The following is a 15,024-nucleotide window of genomic DNA, read 5'->3' as shown; positions in this document are numbered from 1 at the left end:
TTTCATTTTGGAGGACTAATGAGGCTGGACGGCACAGGCATCCAAGTGAACCATGAAGCATAGTGGTTGCATATGACCCGTTTCCAGGAAACAAGGCAGGCTCTATTTTCAGCACCTTGGACAGCACATGAGCAACAGCAACGCTAGAATTAGCTTTGGGTGCAAGTCTACAAGCTGTCTAGCTACTGTATGGTTTCCCATTTCCCTTTTGTCTCCTTCACAAAATTAGCAGTGAAATTGCTGGAATCTTTTTTAGGTCACATGCTCCATCCAGTAATGATCACTGCCAGTAACAATCACAGTGCATGCTAACATGTGGATATAGGTTACTAAATTTAAAAAATCCATATTGAAAGGTCAGAATTTGTCAAAAGTGGGCAGACTCGCACATACATGCCTTTTCTTAATCTCAGTTTATCAAAGATTTATAGCGCAGCATGTTCGTGATTTCCAAAACGGTACCTGTAATTACCACATGAGCAGGTGGCAATGCGTCATGGGAGTGTCATGTGTTTTGATTTGTTGTGGGTTTCTTTCTTCTTTCTTTTTTTTCCGCTGTTGCTTCGATACTGCCGTCTGCAGCATTAGCCACAAGTGTATTGAATCCACCTAAACCTCACAAAAGCAAAATTGTTTTCCTTCAGCATTTATAGTAACATAAGTACTATACATGTTTATGAATTTTAAGGCTTTTAAAGTTACGGTTGGGTTGCTTCATTTCCAGTTAGACTCTGCGGAAAAAGCGAAAGCTGCCAGAAATGATTGTCACACATGCAGGTACATTTAGGCTGAAATTTTAGCACTTAATGAAATGTGTAAATGAACACACTGCTGATTATTTAACAGTTGAAACCTGCCAAAACTGACTAATATTCTACTTCGGTGCTTTGGTTTATTTTGCTACATTAACAGAGCATTATTTTACCAGCAGCTCTTTTTTGCAACCAGTAATGAAATTCCTTTAACTTCCTTAATCCACAGTGACTGGTGAATTAAAAAAAAATATCCAAAAGCATTTAAGTATCTAAGAAAATGAGAAATACATACTGCACCTGAATGCATCCTACATGAATTTTCCGCTTGAATGCACATTTATGTAATTAATATCCCTCGTGGGTGTAGTTTAACAGAATTTCCCACTTCCCGGGAATAAGGTAATGCAGGATTATTGTCTCGGATGAACCCCGTGAGCACTACAGGGGATGGATGGATTTAGTGCGCCTTTCGCAGTGGGGATGAAAAAGTGTATGGGAGATCTCACAGCATGGTGTGCACTCCCCCGGACGAGATGATGCACTTCAATCTTTTGCGTCTTTGTACAGTATTACTCAGTTTACCAAATCTTCACAGTGCAAACAGTCTGAACAAAAAGAAAAAAGCTTAATCTCTTCTCGCTCACAAATGTCAGCGTGTAATGACAAGATTCTCAAGGATACTTCTTCATTTCTAATCCTCTTCTAAACGATCCCATTTGGAGCGTGGGACAAAGATGGACAAACTAATGAAGCTGAAAAGTGGCACTGTGGTATCAAGCCAATGTGCTGCCTCCGACACATGCGTTCTCTAACGTTTAAGCAGTGTTGTGGTTTTTGTTGCCCCTCCTGTCTGTGTAAAACAGTTGACCTTGGTTCACATGGCTCCAGGTGGGATCCTCTGCATACTAATGAGGGTTAGTGTGGAGGAATGCTACGCTGTGTTTTTTTGTGTTGGCTAGACTGGCTTTGATCTAAACTACTATCGCTGACTCTGTTGGTGCAAGTCAGACTTTCCCTGTGCTGCACAGGATACTGATGGATGGTCTGTGTTGTTCGTATGGCTGGAATGATTCAAGGAAATGAGGGATTATCAATAGAATTGATGCATCTCTGCAGGAAGCTTGTTGCTTTAAAGGAATCTATATTTATTAGCTGTTAGTAAGCTGCATTTCTTTTAAATATGAAGCTCTGCCTCTGTCTGACACGTTTTGTTCCCCATCCAATAGAGCGTCTGCATCATGACAACAGCCTTCCTGCACTTCTTCTTCCTGGCGTCGTTCTGCTGGGTCCTAACAGAGGCCTGGCAGTCCTACATGGCAGTGACAGGAAAGGTTCGGACCAGGCTCATCCGCAAGCGCTTTCTGTGTCTGGGTTGGGGTAAGTAAAGCAGCATGTTTCTCTAAACCTCTCCATTATCTCCCATCATCCCAGCAGCTGCCATTTTCTCACAATATCTCTGGCCGTGGTGTCTTTCCAAGTAACCGTATCGTCTTTTTCTATTCATCCTCTCCGTGGGGCAGCTAGATCCTCATCCTGTCAGGCGCTTTTGTTGTGATGCTTTTTCCAGTCAAGCTCTCTAAGGGCTGGGTAAATGGACCAGTCATGAGCAGTGTGGGGGGGAAGGACAGACTGGTGCGGCTCTTCAATTGCAGGTTACAATGACCTTATGTCTGATAAAGAGGGTCTGAGCCGGGCATTCACACTGCAGCAGAATACATTTCATCTGAAACCCTCGGATGTACAGTTTAGTTTGCAGAGGCAAAATGCACTGAATGCAACCAGTACAGCGTATGTATCATCTTTCTTTACAGATTTTAATCATAAGCACCATACAAATATCAATAAATACACTCAGGCGATAGATCTGTATCAAAACCTACAAGATTTCCCTTCATTTGATAACTGCCAGTATGAATCCCTGTCCAAACAGCCTTTTCTTACAAAAATCTCTCCTAAAAAAAAAAATCAATTTGATTATGAAAGAGCCCACACTCATTCTTCTTGTTACCTAGCAACAAACAAGGCTCTCTTAGTCATTGCAGTGCCATGGCTTGCAAAAAAAAATGGACAAAGCCTGTTCTGCAATCACACAGATTTCTAAAAAAGAACTAATATACATTTTGACAAATAAATGAGATGGTGTCGTCCGGCAGTGATGTTGCATTGCAGTACAGATTACTCTATTTGTTTACTCGTGCCACAACAAGGACATAATTCTTTAATCCTCTACAGATTATGGCCTTTATTCAAACAAAACACTGATCTAAAAGAGACGAGCAGCACAGAGTGCCTGTGGTCTCTTAATTCACCTGTTTGAAGCGCAGTGTCTCCACCAGATTGTTGCCTGCACTGTGATTTATGACATGCTTGCGAACACCCGGCACTCTATACCTCTCCGGCACTGCAGAGAAGCACTGGATGGCAACGGGGTCTTCGGCTCGTGCCTCCAGGAAACTGATTACATCAATAGCACCTGCTTGCGCTGCTTGGAGAGGGATAGTGTTAATATTCCAAGTACATAGTAGCAAGAACCAAATCAATTACACCAATCTATAATGAGGAGACGTACAGCCAAATCCCTTCATGTAAAAGGTGTGGATGGTGGAGACGTGTTGTACAGTACAGTGATGAAATTTCTGGACATGATGCACTGCTGCCCTTTTGTCGAAGCCGCGTACAGTCTGTTCTTTTCTGCCACTTAAAGAAATAAATTGAATTGCCCATACTTGATCATATACTCTCAGACGTCTGTATAGTCTCATACTGTGGCTTCTAATGAAATCAATCGGGTTGCACTTTCGCTAATGACTGGAAGGCACAGTTGACTTCTTCTCCCTTGAAGTGGGTTTATGCTCTCAGCTCTAACAAGCTACTAGAACTGCTCAAATAACTATTGATTGTTTTCTCCTTTGAAGGATTACCAGCTTTAGTTGTTGCTGTTTCGATGGGATTTACCAAAACAAAGGGCTATGGGACACCCTTATAGTAAGTTTTTCTTCCTCTCTTTCCAACTGTGTTTAGTATTCAGTGGGCACATCGTAGGTTCGTCTGTAAAATCTAAGGGTAATGATTGCACGCTTCTGCAGTGGCTTAGTTATCCTAAATAGTATCATAAACAAAGTCCCAAGAAGCCAATCAAATTTCAAAATAGCACAGCAAGACCCCAATTCCATGTGAGTTGTATCCCTGCTGGATACCAAATGCATAAACACTGCTTAAAATCTCTTTAGAATTTTATTACCCCGTGAAACTTTGGATATGGAGTTACAACATATGGCACTTCTCCCCTGACAATCGTGGAAAACACAACTGTATGCTGGTGTGCACCATTAACTTGGATGTTAATGCCTTAGTGGGAGTTAACTGTGTTTTTTCCTCTGCTTTTCCTGCAGCTGTTGGCTGTCTTTGGAGGGCGGGCTCCTGTACGCCTTTGTTGGACCTGCAGCTGCTGTTGTTCTGGTATGTCTCAGCCACCACTGTCTGTTTTTTGTTTTGTTGGGGTTGGTTTTTTTGCTTTTCTATATAATATAATGTAAAGGAAATGTGCATTAAAGGAAAAACAGCCCGCACTAGCAGCAAAAACTTTTTTAATAAACACGACTTTGCAGTGCTTTTGAATCATTCTGCTTGCATTCAAAGACCAGCACTCACACGAGCCACACGATTCTAGCGGTGGTATGGTGTGAATACGGTACAACTGTGCTGTGCTGAAACCCACAAAAAATGATGCTTTGAAAATGTCTGACTTGAGGAACCAACTGTGGTTTCAAAGTCAAAGTAATGAGCGTCCCATCAGGCAATGTGCTCGACTAACCCCCTTTCATTTACCATAATGGCCCTCCATGTAGCTGTGAGGTTATTAAGTATTTATGCATTAGATTTGTCCAAAATCTAATATACTGGGGTATTTTAATCATTTTGTATTTACATAGCTGTACAGAGAAAATTACACAAAGAATGTGATTATGCAAATCACTAAGTCTGTGTCAGAGGGACGGACGACTCCGAATGTGTAATAATATTGTTCACTGTCAAATTCCTGTTCTCTGCTGGGATTTGAAATAAAGCGATTTCAGATATATGTATTTTTTAAGTGACTAAACCTCTTTGTTTGAGCGCAAAGACTCGGAAGTCTCGCCGCTCCGTGGTTATTATTTGCAGCGAATCTCAGAGGAACACAAGCTAATCTCTGCAAAAAAACAAAAAAAAGGCAGAAACAACCATCTGCAGTGAGAATGCACGCCACACTGTACTGCTGTTATCACTATATCGATAGTCAGATGTCTCACAGTAACAGAGCTTGTTGGATAAAAACTTCCCCGAATGTATTTGCATAAATACTTAATGAGTTCTTCTCACAGTTATGGGGGATTTTAAATAGACTACAGTGCACTGTTTTAAACAATGGTCCAGCCAGCTAGTGTAAGGCTCCCTCACTTCTCTGCTAATAATAGGAGAAGGTGCCTTTGAGGAGACAAGTGCTTCTTGTCAGGCAGATCCTTTCTTAAGGCTGTTGTGCCGGGGCTGAGTGTGCGGGGCATGTCTCTTCCATTGGCTGAAATGTCACAGAGAAGAGCAAATAATAGAAGCTACAGGTCAAAGTTAAATGCAGATGGAAAATGACACTAACCATTGGCTACTTAAGGAGAATGTCATGCTGGGAAATTAAAAACATTGCTCTTAAAATCCTCTCGCTGTGGATGATTTATTGAAAACAAATATCCCTGTTCTTCTTTCTTGTGACAGGTCAACATGGTGATTGGCATTTTGGTGTTTAACAAACTAGTGTCCAGAGATGGCATACTGGACAAGAAGCTGAAGCACCGAGCAGGGTATGACAGCACGTCCTTGTTAGTACCTGCTTTTTCTTTTCTTCTCTTAAAATCATGCAAAAATATACATACAGTGTGCTTTGAGTTGTTGTACATATGGAGATTTAGACCTCCTTTTTTCTGCCATTGAAAGGAAATTACAGGCATAAACATAAAGAGGTCAGATCTCTCTCGGGAGCGACATGGTTTTGTATTTCTTTGGCAGAATCAGTCCAAGATGAAAATCATTTTTTTTAAAAACCACACACACACGCCCACACATTGGCTGCTTCTGCTGTAGATAATATGACGGTGGGAGATTTTAAAGTGGAGTTAGTGGCTCTCAGCGTTGTTTGTCATGATGTTGTCTCTATGTCCCACAGACAGATGAGTGAGCCGCATACAGGATTAACTCTCAAGTGTGCCAAATGTGGCGTTGTATCAACAACTGCTTTATCAGCAACTACAGCTAGCAATGCAATGTAAGTGCCTGTCAGTGTCTGTGAATCAATAAGGCGGTGCTGCGGGGAGTCTCTGTATGTACAGCATGTCCACCTCTGCAGTTCTGATCATCTTGCTGCCCACTGCAATGCAAATTTACGTTTCAGTGTTGAAACCTTTGAGATTTGAGATTTTAGTCAGCACTGTAGACTGTATATATCACCACCAGTTTGCTTGGCTTTATTTCTTCTACACGGTGCTCCTTCTTTTCTCTCAGGGCGTCCTTGTGGAGTTCCTGTGTCGTGCTGCCTCTGCTGGCTTTGACCTGGATGTCTGCGGTACTTGCCATGACCGACAAGCGCTCCATCCTCTTTCAGATCCTCTTCGCTGTCTTTGACTCGCTGCAGGGTTTTGTCATTGTGATGGTGCACTGTATCCTACGGAGAGAGGTAGAGAATGATTTCATTTCCTCTCCCTCTTCACCTGTGATCTCTTTTAGCTGCCTGTATGTCAGCAGATTATGCTCCTGCTAATGCTATTAGCTATTAATTGCTCTCGAATCCTAAACTCACTAACAGCCTAAAGCAACAGTTCTTTCCCTGTAGGGTTTTGCATATTTAAAAAGAAATGTTTAAAGGATATCACAGACATAATAGGCTGTATTGTTAACATATTCCCTAACACTTATTCCCTCTTGTGCATAGGTCCAGGATGCTTTTAGATGTCGGCTCAGAAACTGCCAAGATCCAATCAGCGGTGATGCAACAGGAACTTTCCCTAATGGGCATGCTCAGATAATGGTAGGCACAGTTACCCCGCTGTTATCTGCAGCCGTTAGATCCTCTGTAATTTGAGCAATGTTCCCTGGTTATTTATAATACATGGGCACACCCCTTTGTTCTCTACTAACCTTAATTTGTCTGCCTCTTGTGTTTCTATTATTACTATCCTATTTTTTTTTAGGTTTCTATGACCTCTACACCATGAGGCATTGTTTTCTATAGGTTAATAATTTTGCACGGTGTGCTTTTATAAAGCTCCGATTATATGCGGTGAAGACACTTGGCCCCTTGATAAATGGTATTAGTTTCCTTTGGTCTTCTTAGCCCCTGAGCTCAGTCTTTTATTTCTATTTGATTGAACTTACTGGCCATATTTGCCGTCCATCCCTCTCATTTCCTCTCACTGGGTAATAGAGGACTGTTCCCTCTATGACCTTTGACTGGGACGCCAGTCTCTTCATCTAGCATGACGATGCCACCGGCACATTGAGGCAATGATCTGCCATTAGTATTGTAATACCATCCAGAGTGAAACAGTTTTCACAATAGCAGAATGGTGTCAGGCCCTCTCGTTCAATGCAATCATTAGCAGCAAGCACAAAATGCTCCCCAGCTGCTGCAGCCGCATTTTTTTTCAAAGCCACACACGTTTTGCTGATATATTATTGGGATTCTTTTCATGTATCATAACAATAGAACAGTATTGATCTCACCTTTGTAGCTGGTTTCTTTGTTTTAAACATGCTTTTTATTTTTAGAAATATTGAGCATTTCACTGTCCTTCACTTACAGACGGACTTTGAGAAGGATGTGGACATCGCCTGCCGATCAGGTAAAGGACACACACTCTCTAAATTAACTAGATTCCTCTTGGCTTGCATGTTAAAAAAAAAAAAAAAAAAAACCCAAAGAGGTTAGACAGTAAAAAATAGCTCAGGTTATATAACAACCAACAATCCCCACAGGAGTTTTTTCACAGTTACAAAAACACTGACTTTAATCTGAGAACAAAACAGTATAAAGAGAGCTGTTGGAGTTTTCACTGTAATTTCCAGCGTCACTGTAATAGATAACTGCAGTAAATTGAAATAGCGGCAGCTTTCCTCATCTTTCGGCAGTTCCATTTGCAATTATGTCTTTTCATTAACGTCGTGATACCATCTAAGGATAGGTACGTAGGTCCTTTGTGTCTAATTTTGGGAGGATTTTCTTTCTAAGTTATCTCACTGGGGAGATACAATGTTTTCTGATTCCTCTGTCGAGCTCTTTTGTATTTTTGGGCCACAGTAGTTTTGTGATTTAATAAAACTGAGGAGAATAAAAGAGACTGTGCAAGTTATCTCGCGTTAGAAACCTGCACAGGCTTGAAACCTCTCCTAGATGTGCAGGGAGCAACCAAGCTGGCCACTATTCAGAGCTCTCTGAAACGCCGCCTGTTAAGTAACAAAAAGGGGCTCCCTGGCTCTTCTGGCCTGCCCTACTTCATCCTGTGCTCGTCTAAAGCTAAAGTGGGCATACCTGATACAAAAAGGAAGAGAAGACAGGTGTCATTTATAAATCATGACCCGATATGGACCGAAGTGGAGCTGCAGTCTGAGAGAAATGCACTTAACAGACCACTCTGCGGGCTCACGGTGTTAAAGCTGGTTGTTTACAAGCTTGGGTTATTGTCAGCAGCAGAAGTAATATTCTGCAGCGTCACACTACAGAACACAGGGTAAACTTAGATCAAAGGACTTCTTCAGAGCGAATACCACACTGTTTTCCCCATGTCCACACTGAGCATTAAATTAGCCTCGAACAGAGAGGGGAGTATTGCGCTTGTTTGCTATTCTTGTAATGTCCTTGCAGGCCTTTTGTGAGCAGATAATATAATTCCTAGGCAAAGATTAAAATACACACAGGGGAGGATTCAGTGTTTCCTGTAACCAGAAGGTATTTCGGAATAGATATCTGCTCCTTGGTAGAATATTTTGCACAGGACAAGGTCAACAGCAATTACTAAGTTTGGATTAGGATGTGAAATGCTGTACTCTGAATGGCGGAGGGAATTTCAGGGATGGATGAAACTATATGAGCCCATTTACAGTAATATCCTCCAGAGACAGCAGTGTCTGCTGTTGTGTCCCTTTGTATTTGGGCGTGATGTCACACTCGGTGCATATTCACAGTTATTTATCCCGTCATTACGGTTTTCCCTCTGTACCGCAAATTCCGCCGAGAGTTCTTTCGCACTGATTTGAATCCCCTTGTTCTTTCAGTCACATGCTGAAAAATATAAAGCAGAGTCTGACATCCATTACTGAGAAATTCCAACTAATCCTTGTATCACCCTGCCCCGCAGCACTCCACAAAGACATGGGCTCTTGTCGCGCCGCCACCATAACAGGCACCCTCTCCCGCATTTCCCTCAATGATGAGGAGGACGAGAAGGCCCCCGAGGGCCTCAACTACTCCACGCTGCCTGGCAACATCATCTCCAAAGTGATTATCCAGCAGCCTTCTGCTCTGCACATGCCGATGGGAATGGGCGAGCTGAAAGAGCAGTGCATGGCGGACACCACCGCCGACATGCGTCGCACCGTTTACCTTTGCACCGACGACGCCCTGCGCCAGAGCGACCAAGACATGGGCATCCACGACAAGGAGGGCCACCCCATGCAGAGTCAGATGATGGAGACAGACTACATAGTCATGCCCCGTGCCTCCGCGGCCGTGTCGGGGTCGGGTAACGTGCCCACCCTCCTGAAAGACGACACCAAGATGAACATCACTATGGATACGCTGCCACACGAGAGGCTAATGCATTACAAGATGAGCCCTGACTTCAATATCAACCCGTCAGGCATGGACCACATGAATGTGAACCTGGAGCAGCAGTATCCGAGCGCTCCAGAGCAGATGCAAAACCTGCCCTTTGAACCTCGCACGGCTGTTAAGAACTTCCTCGCTGAAATGGAGGAATCCACAGGGCTTTCTAGGAGTGAGACAGGGTCGACAATATCTATGAGCTCTCTGGAGGTACATATGCTCATGTGGATGAAGCACAGAGGATTCAGTTGCACTTTAACACTTTTATGTTAAAATACTCCAAACATCTGTATCGGTGCCCATGGCTGCTTTATAACTTTATACTTTCCGATTTTCTGTTTACAGAGAAGAAAGTCACGTTACTCCGATCTGGACTTTGAGGTATGTAAAACCATAATGTTTCCTTCCTTGGTACATGCATCTAGCTTTTTATGCAGAGAAAGGCCATTTTTGCAGTTGTGTTTGTCATTTGATTTACTAGTTCTTGTTGTGCCTCTTAAGCTTATTGGAGTTACACAGCCTTGACTCAGTGAGATTTATTGGCACGCTGTGTAGTTAAGGTAAAAGCAAGGCTGTCAACTGACAAACAGGGCAACAGTTCTCATCTACATTTTGTCCTCCTCCATCTCCTACATCCATTAGCTATATGTTGATTTCCAAAATGTATGCTTTTAAAGTCATTTGCACATTTCACATCTGATTTTTACCACTGGTTTCAGCAGTGATTATATTGGCTTGCAAACACATAGTCAAACCCCCTTTGGCAGATTATAGCATTTCCTTTGCAATGTTAAATCAGGCTTTGCTGCATATATATTGTAAACTCTGTCAAAATCAAGGAAACATGGCATCTAGTTTGGCTTGGGGTGCGTTTTCTTTTAGCTTGGGCTAAAATGGAAAATCAGTGCCAAGGTTTGATTACGTGGGATTCCCTTACACCAACAAAACTACGAGTGAAGGTTATTCAGCGTTTAAGTGTCCTCTAACCCTAACTTTAATTACATTGCTGTTTCCTTTATTTCGGCAGTCACTTGTGTATATGCAGTGACAGGTAGATTTGTTTCAAACCTGGCCTATAAGTAAACTACCATGACACTAACAAATTGAGCAGAGTTGGAGGGGGTGGGGAGGAAGATGCATTTCCATTATTGGCTGTCAATACCAAAAAAAAAACCCTTGCTATTGCAGAAAGTCATGCACACCAGGAAAAGACACATGGAGCTGTTCCAGGAACTGAATCAGAAATTTCAAACCCTGGACCGATTTCGAGACATACCAAATATGGGCAGCATGGTGAGTAACAGGAAACCAGGGGGGTGGCGGTCAGCCAGTGAAACAGAGCAACATCCAAATACCCTATTTAGATACCCGGTGCAGGACACATAGTGTGTGATTGTGCAAATGAGTGGTTATGTAGCTAAAGTACATGCAGAAGTGAACCGTCCAGTAAAGCAGCGGGCCTGCCAGCAGCTGGCGAAGGCCGAGTGACGGGGGCCGACCCTTAAAAGCATTGAAGCATTTTCTCCGCGAGGCCAGGGGAAAAAGGACCTTTGGTTTTCTTGTTGCAATAGAGTGCATCCATTCCAATGCAAGGCCATGAATGCACTTTTATTTACATGCACATTTATCTACTTAGCAACCCCATCATTTTTTTCCATAAATGCATGGCAGATTATTTAATCTATCAGCATCTTATACAACTTTGACCTTAATGTCGTTGCACTCCTGTGGCGGCTGTGTGTGTGTGGGGGGGGAACTTTCCTTTATCACGCTCGGTCCAGAAGTCAGGCTGGTTCTATGAATTTGTCCTGACCTCGCCGCAAATCAAAAGTCTTACCATCTGTCTCCGCACTAGAGCTGCAGACTGTGAGGATATAAGGCTTCACGCGTCTGCCTCACGCAAGCAGCATTTAATGTTTATACCGAAAGCACAAATTGGGTTGGTGACCAAACACATCTGATAATAAGGATATGTCAGTACCTTTGGTTGCATATAATCCCTTTTCAATCAGCCCTACAGTACAATGTAATTCAAGGCCTGTTGCTTAGTTACCAGTACAGGATCTTTTGTATAGAAAACTACAGTACATTTTCACTCCCCCATTTTTTCTTTTTCTCTCTCTTTTTTTTTTTTTACCTAAATGAATCTACTGCAGAGCTGGCTGCAGACATTAGTATCCATTTTATATTCCCTGACTGGGAGCAGCTTCTCTCCTTTATTTGCAATAGCATCTTTGGGACTCTCAGTGAGAGCACATTCAGATGAATGGCTCACATATGGAGCCCATATAATAAAGCAGTTTTGGAGCTTTGGGAAAACACAGTTCTGCTATGACTCCATGATAATAGCGTAAGCATGTTCACCTTTAATACACTACCATTATCTTTTGTTATTTGATGCTTTCCACAGCATTAATCCATTATTTTCAATTAGAAGTGGGTTCATATATGAGTTCAGATAATGCCCTTTTGAGTGAACTGACTTTCAATTATGTAAAAGACAGAAAATGGTTTAGCTGCAGAGGATATCATGCCACTAACATCACACCCCACCGGCCATGTTCACAGGACAAGGCAATGCCAAACAAGAATCCATGGGAGAGCTACAATCCAGCCTGTGAGTACCAGAACTACGCCACTATGAATGTACTAGAATCTGACACCAAGGACTCACTGGAGATGACGCCTGCAGAGTGGGAAAAGTGTGTCAACTTACCCTTAGATGTCCAGGAGGGAGACTTCCAAACAGAGGTCTAGAGGGCGGAGAAGGAGAAATGCAAACTAGGGAATGAGGAGAAAAGGGGATGTATTTTGCACTGAACAAAGCAACAGACTTTTCTAACAGCCTTGGCATACATATCTGGATAATACGAGTGTGGCAGGGACATTATGTGCCAATACAATATAAGGACTGGTGAGAGAGAAAAAAAGAAGAAAAAAAAAGGGATAAAAACATCAGTGTTACTTTTTGTATTCTCACTAGTGTACTTAGTGTGGGGCAGCCTGGTGTACAATATTTACCATCATGTGTTTCGAATTATCTTTTGAGGAATTGGCGAAAAGAAAGCGGATTTAAAAAAAAGGGTGAACCTCACAAAGCAAAAGACATGCCATGTGGTCCCAGCTTCATCGGGTCTAGTTTTGATTTCCTAAAACTAGACCCGGGAGCACAATGTATATATTTATGCAGGTTTTTAAAAAGTTTATAACAGTCTGTTTGGCCATTACTACACTTTTTACTTTATAATATAAAACATGGGAGGCAAAGAGGATTTTTTCTGTCATATTAAAATGAATGTTTGTCAAGCTACATTCTTCATTGCTTTAAATGCAATAAAGATAATACTCACTTTTATATAAATAATATATTTCACAACTTTATTACTGCAGAATCTGCTTGAAGGATCCCAGCAAGCTCTCTCATCTGCAGCTCTGTATAAAATATTTAAAAACAAAATGTTGTATGGTGTAAATAAACTTTTGTCTACATATGTTTTACTTGTGCCAATTTATTTTAATGAGAAAAAAAATGCCAACCTGATCAAAAAGTTATAGCGAAAAATGTTAACATTTGAAAAGGAATGTAAATAAAAGAGGAAATATGTTCGTACTGCTTCAGAGGTTGTGTCAAGTTTATGGTGTTGGGTGGCTGTGACATGCTTGGTTAGGAGATTAAGATTTGTGCTATAAATTGCTTTTGTTCAATATCCAATTTACTCCCGGCTTGATGTGAAGTGTCAAAAAAAAGTGCCTCGTGTAACACTGCTGTGGAAGGTTTGACATATAAAGTTTCCTGCCTCGGCTCATAAACTCATATGAAATTTCTGCATTTGGATAGGAAACATTTAAAGCCTTAATATGGCTCTGTGCCTCCAGAAGGTTCGGCTAATAACGTCTGTTTTCTCAGACAGACAGGCCCAGACAGAGCACTAATGGGGAGAGGCTGTGAGGGCTCAGGGAAAATCTTGTTTGCTCTGTCTGGTGGTGAGTGCCGTACAGCTGAATGAATGGCGTGAGAGCTCCAGTATGTGCCCACCCCCGAACCCAGTCGCCACCTCATCCCCTCCCGGGAAACAGGAGTCCAGCAAAGAGGAGGAGGAGGAGGAAGTGTCAGTGAAGAGCAAGGACCGGAGGCGAAAAAGGGGGGTCCGTCCATTAAACACGAAGACTCGTCTGCGGTTTGATGTCGTCCCAACATAAATTAAGATGATTAAGAGCAGAGCTCGGTCTAGACGTTAATGTCTAAATTTACAGTGCATTTCAATTTAGACTACCAGACATAATTAGGTTAATTACATACAGTACTCCAGCCTGTTGCCGGCGCTGTAAGAGTTTTTTTATTCCCTATTAATGAAGCAGCATCCATTACAGTGCTTTTAAACATATTGCCATCTCCCCCCTGCCTGTGCAGGAGGCCCTATTTTTCACGCAACGCCCTAAATGCATATACAATAAGTGCGTAGCTTGTGGGTTCAAGTATTGAGAGTTCATCACAAAACAGTTTTACAGCCAGAGTGCATTTATAACCAATATAAAAAGGCACACTAGATTGTACCGTGTTGTTTTATTTAAAGGCCATTTCTGGATTGAATACAGTACTGTACAAAAGTTTTAAACTGTCCCTTATTTCTTTAGCTCCAAGGAGCCGGGCTTTCTTGTCATTTTTTAAATTGGTTTTGAGTGATAGTTCTCCAGGCTTTCTGAAGGTCTTTTTTTCTTCTTTTGTTTTTTGTGGAGCCACTTAACACTGACCTATGAATCATTCAAGCATAAAAAAGCATATTCAAGGGGTGAACCAGTGTTGTGTCTACATAACAGACACTTTAGCAAATCTTCAGACACTTTGTTGCTAACTGTCACAAAAAGACATCAATTCTTCCAGTTTTTAGCTGACTATGAAACATGGCAACAAAGTAATTCCAAAGAGCTATTAAAGCAAAATGTGGTATATCTCGGCATGGTGTGTAGTGTGTCCTTAACAAAATTTGAGGAAACTGTGTAGAACAAAAGTAGCAGGCCTAAAATCTACAGCAGATGAACAATATCTCAAAGTCAGCCAAAAAGAAAAAACCCAAAATAAAAACCAGAAAAGACCTGACACTGGACCTGAGAGATGCTTCTGGCCCGTTAGTTGATTCAGCTAGTCTTCACTGAAGCCTCATTAGAAATGCTTTTACTGGAATGGTGCATCATTCTTAAGTAATTCTTATCACTCCATGATACTGATGATGGAGTGATGAATCCAAATTTGAAATTTTTGGTCATCATCAGCATGTACAGACGAGCTCAGGCAAGAGGTACAACCATATCTACAGCCATCTGTAAAACATGGTGGAGGCTAATGGATGAAATTAGAAACACAGAAAAGTACAGTCAGATTTTGATCCACCATGCAAAAACATCTGGAAACACCTTTCTTTGTCA

General features: G+C 41.9%; 1 protein-coding gene across 5 annotated transcripts in view; it reads left to right on the top strand.

The window, feature by feature from the left end:
• adgrb3 (adhesion G protein-coupled receptor B3) overlaps positions 1–13,202 on the top strand; it is a 116,303-nt gene extending 103,101 nt beyond the window's left edge. For 4 of the 5 annotated variants that reach the window (XM_031742943.2, XM_039621387.1, XM_039621388.1 and 1 more), the window contains 12 exons: positions 1,982–2,132; positions 3,671–3,740; positions 4,148–4,214; positions 5,502–5,605; positions 5,950–6,048; positions 6,285–6,456; positions 6,712–6,807; positions 7,582–7,621; positions 9,134–9,810; positions 9,946–9,981; positions 10,789–10,893; positions 12,169–13,202. In XM_031742943.2, coding sequence (XP_031598803.1) covers positions 1,982–2,132; positions 3,671–3,740; positions 4,148–4,214; positions 5,502–5,605; positions 5,950–6,048; positions 6,285–6,456; positions 6,712–6,807; positions 7,582–7,621; positions 9,134–9,810; positions 9,946–9,981; positions 10,789–10,893; positions 12,169–12,357 — 1,806 coding nt within the window. In that variant the 3' untranslated portion in view covers positions 12,358–13,202. The remainder of the gene's footprint in view (positions 1–1,981; positions 2,133–3,670; positions 3,741–4,147; positions 4,215–5,501; positions 5,606–5,949; positions 6,049–6,284; positions 6,457–6,711; positions 6,808–7,581; positions 7,622–9,133; positions 9,811–9,945; positions 9,982–10,788; positions 10,894–12,168) is intronic. The other variant, XM_031742944.2, reaches the window with a different exon arrangement.
• Positions 13,203–15,024: the final 1,822 nt, after the last annotated feature.

The sequence above is a fragment of the Oreochromis aureus genome, linkage group 13 (assembly GCF_013358895.1).
Source record: "Oreochromis aureus strain Israel breed Guangdong linkage group 13, ZZ_aureus, whole genome shotgun sequence".
Taxonomy (NCBI): Eukaryota; Metazoa; Chordata; class Actinopteri; order Cichliformes; family Cichlidae; genus Oreochromis; species Oreochromis aureus.
Note: the sequence above shows the minus strand (reverse complement) of the source record. Positions and strands in the feature narration are given on the sequence as shown.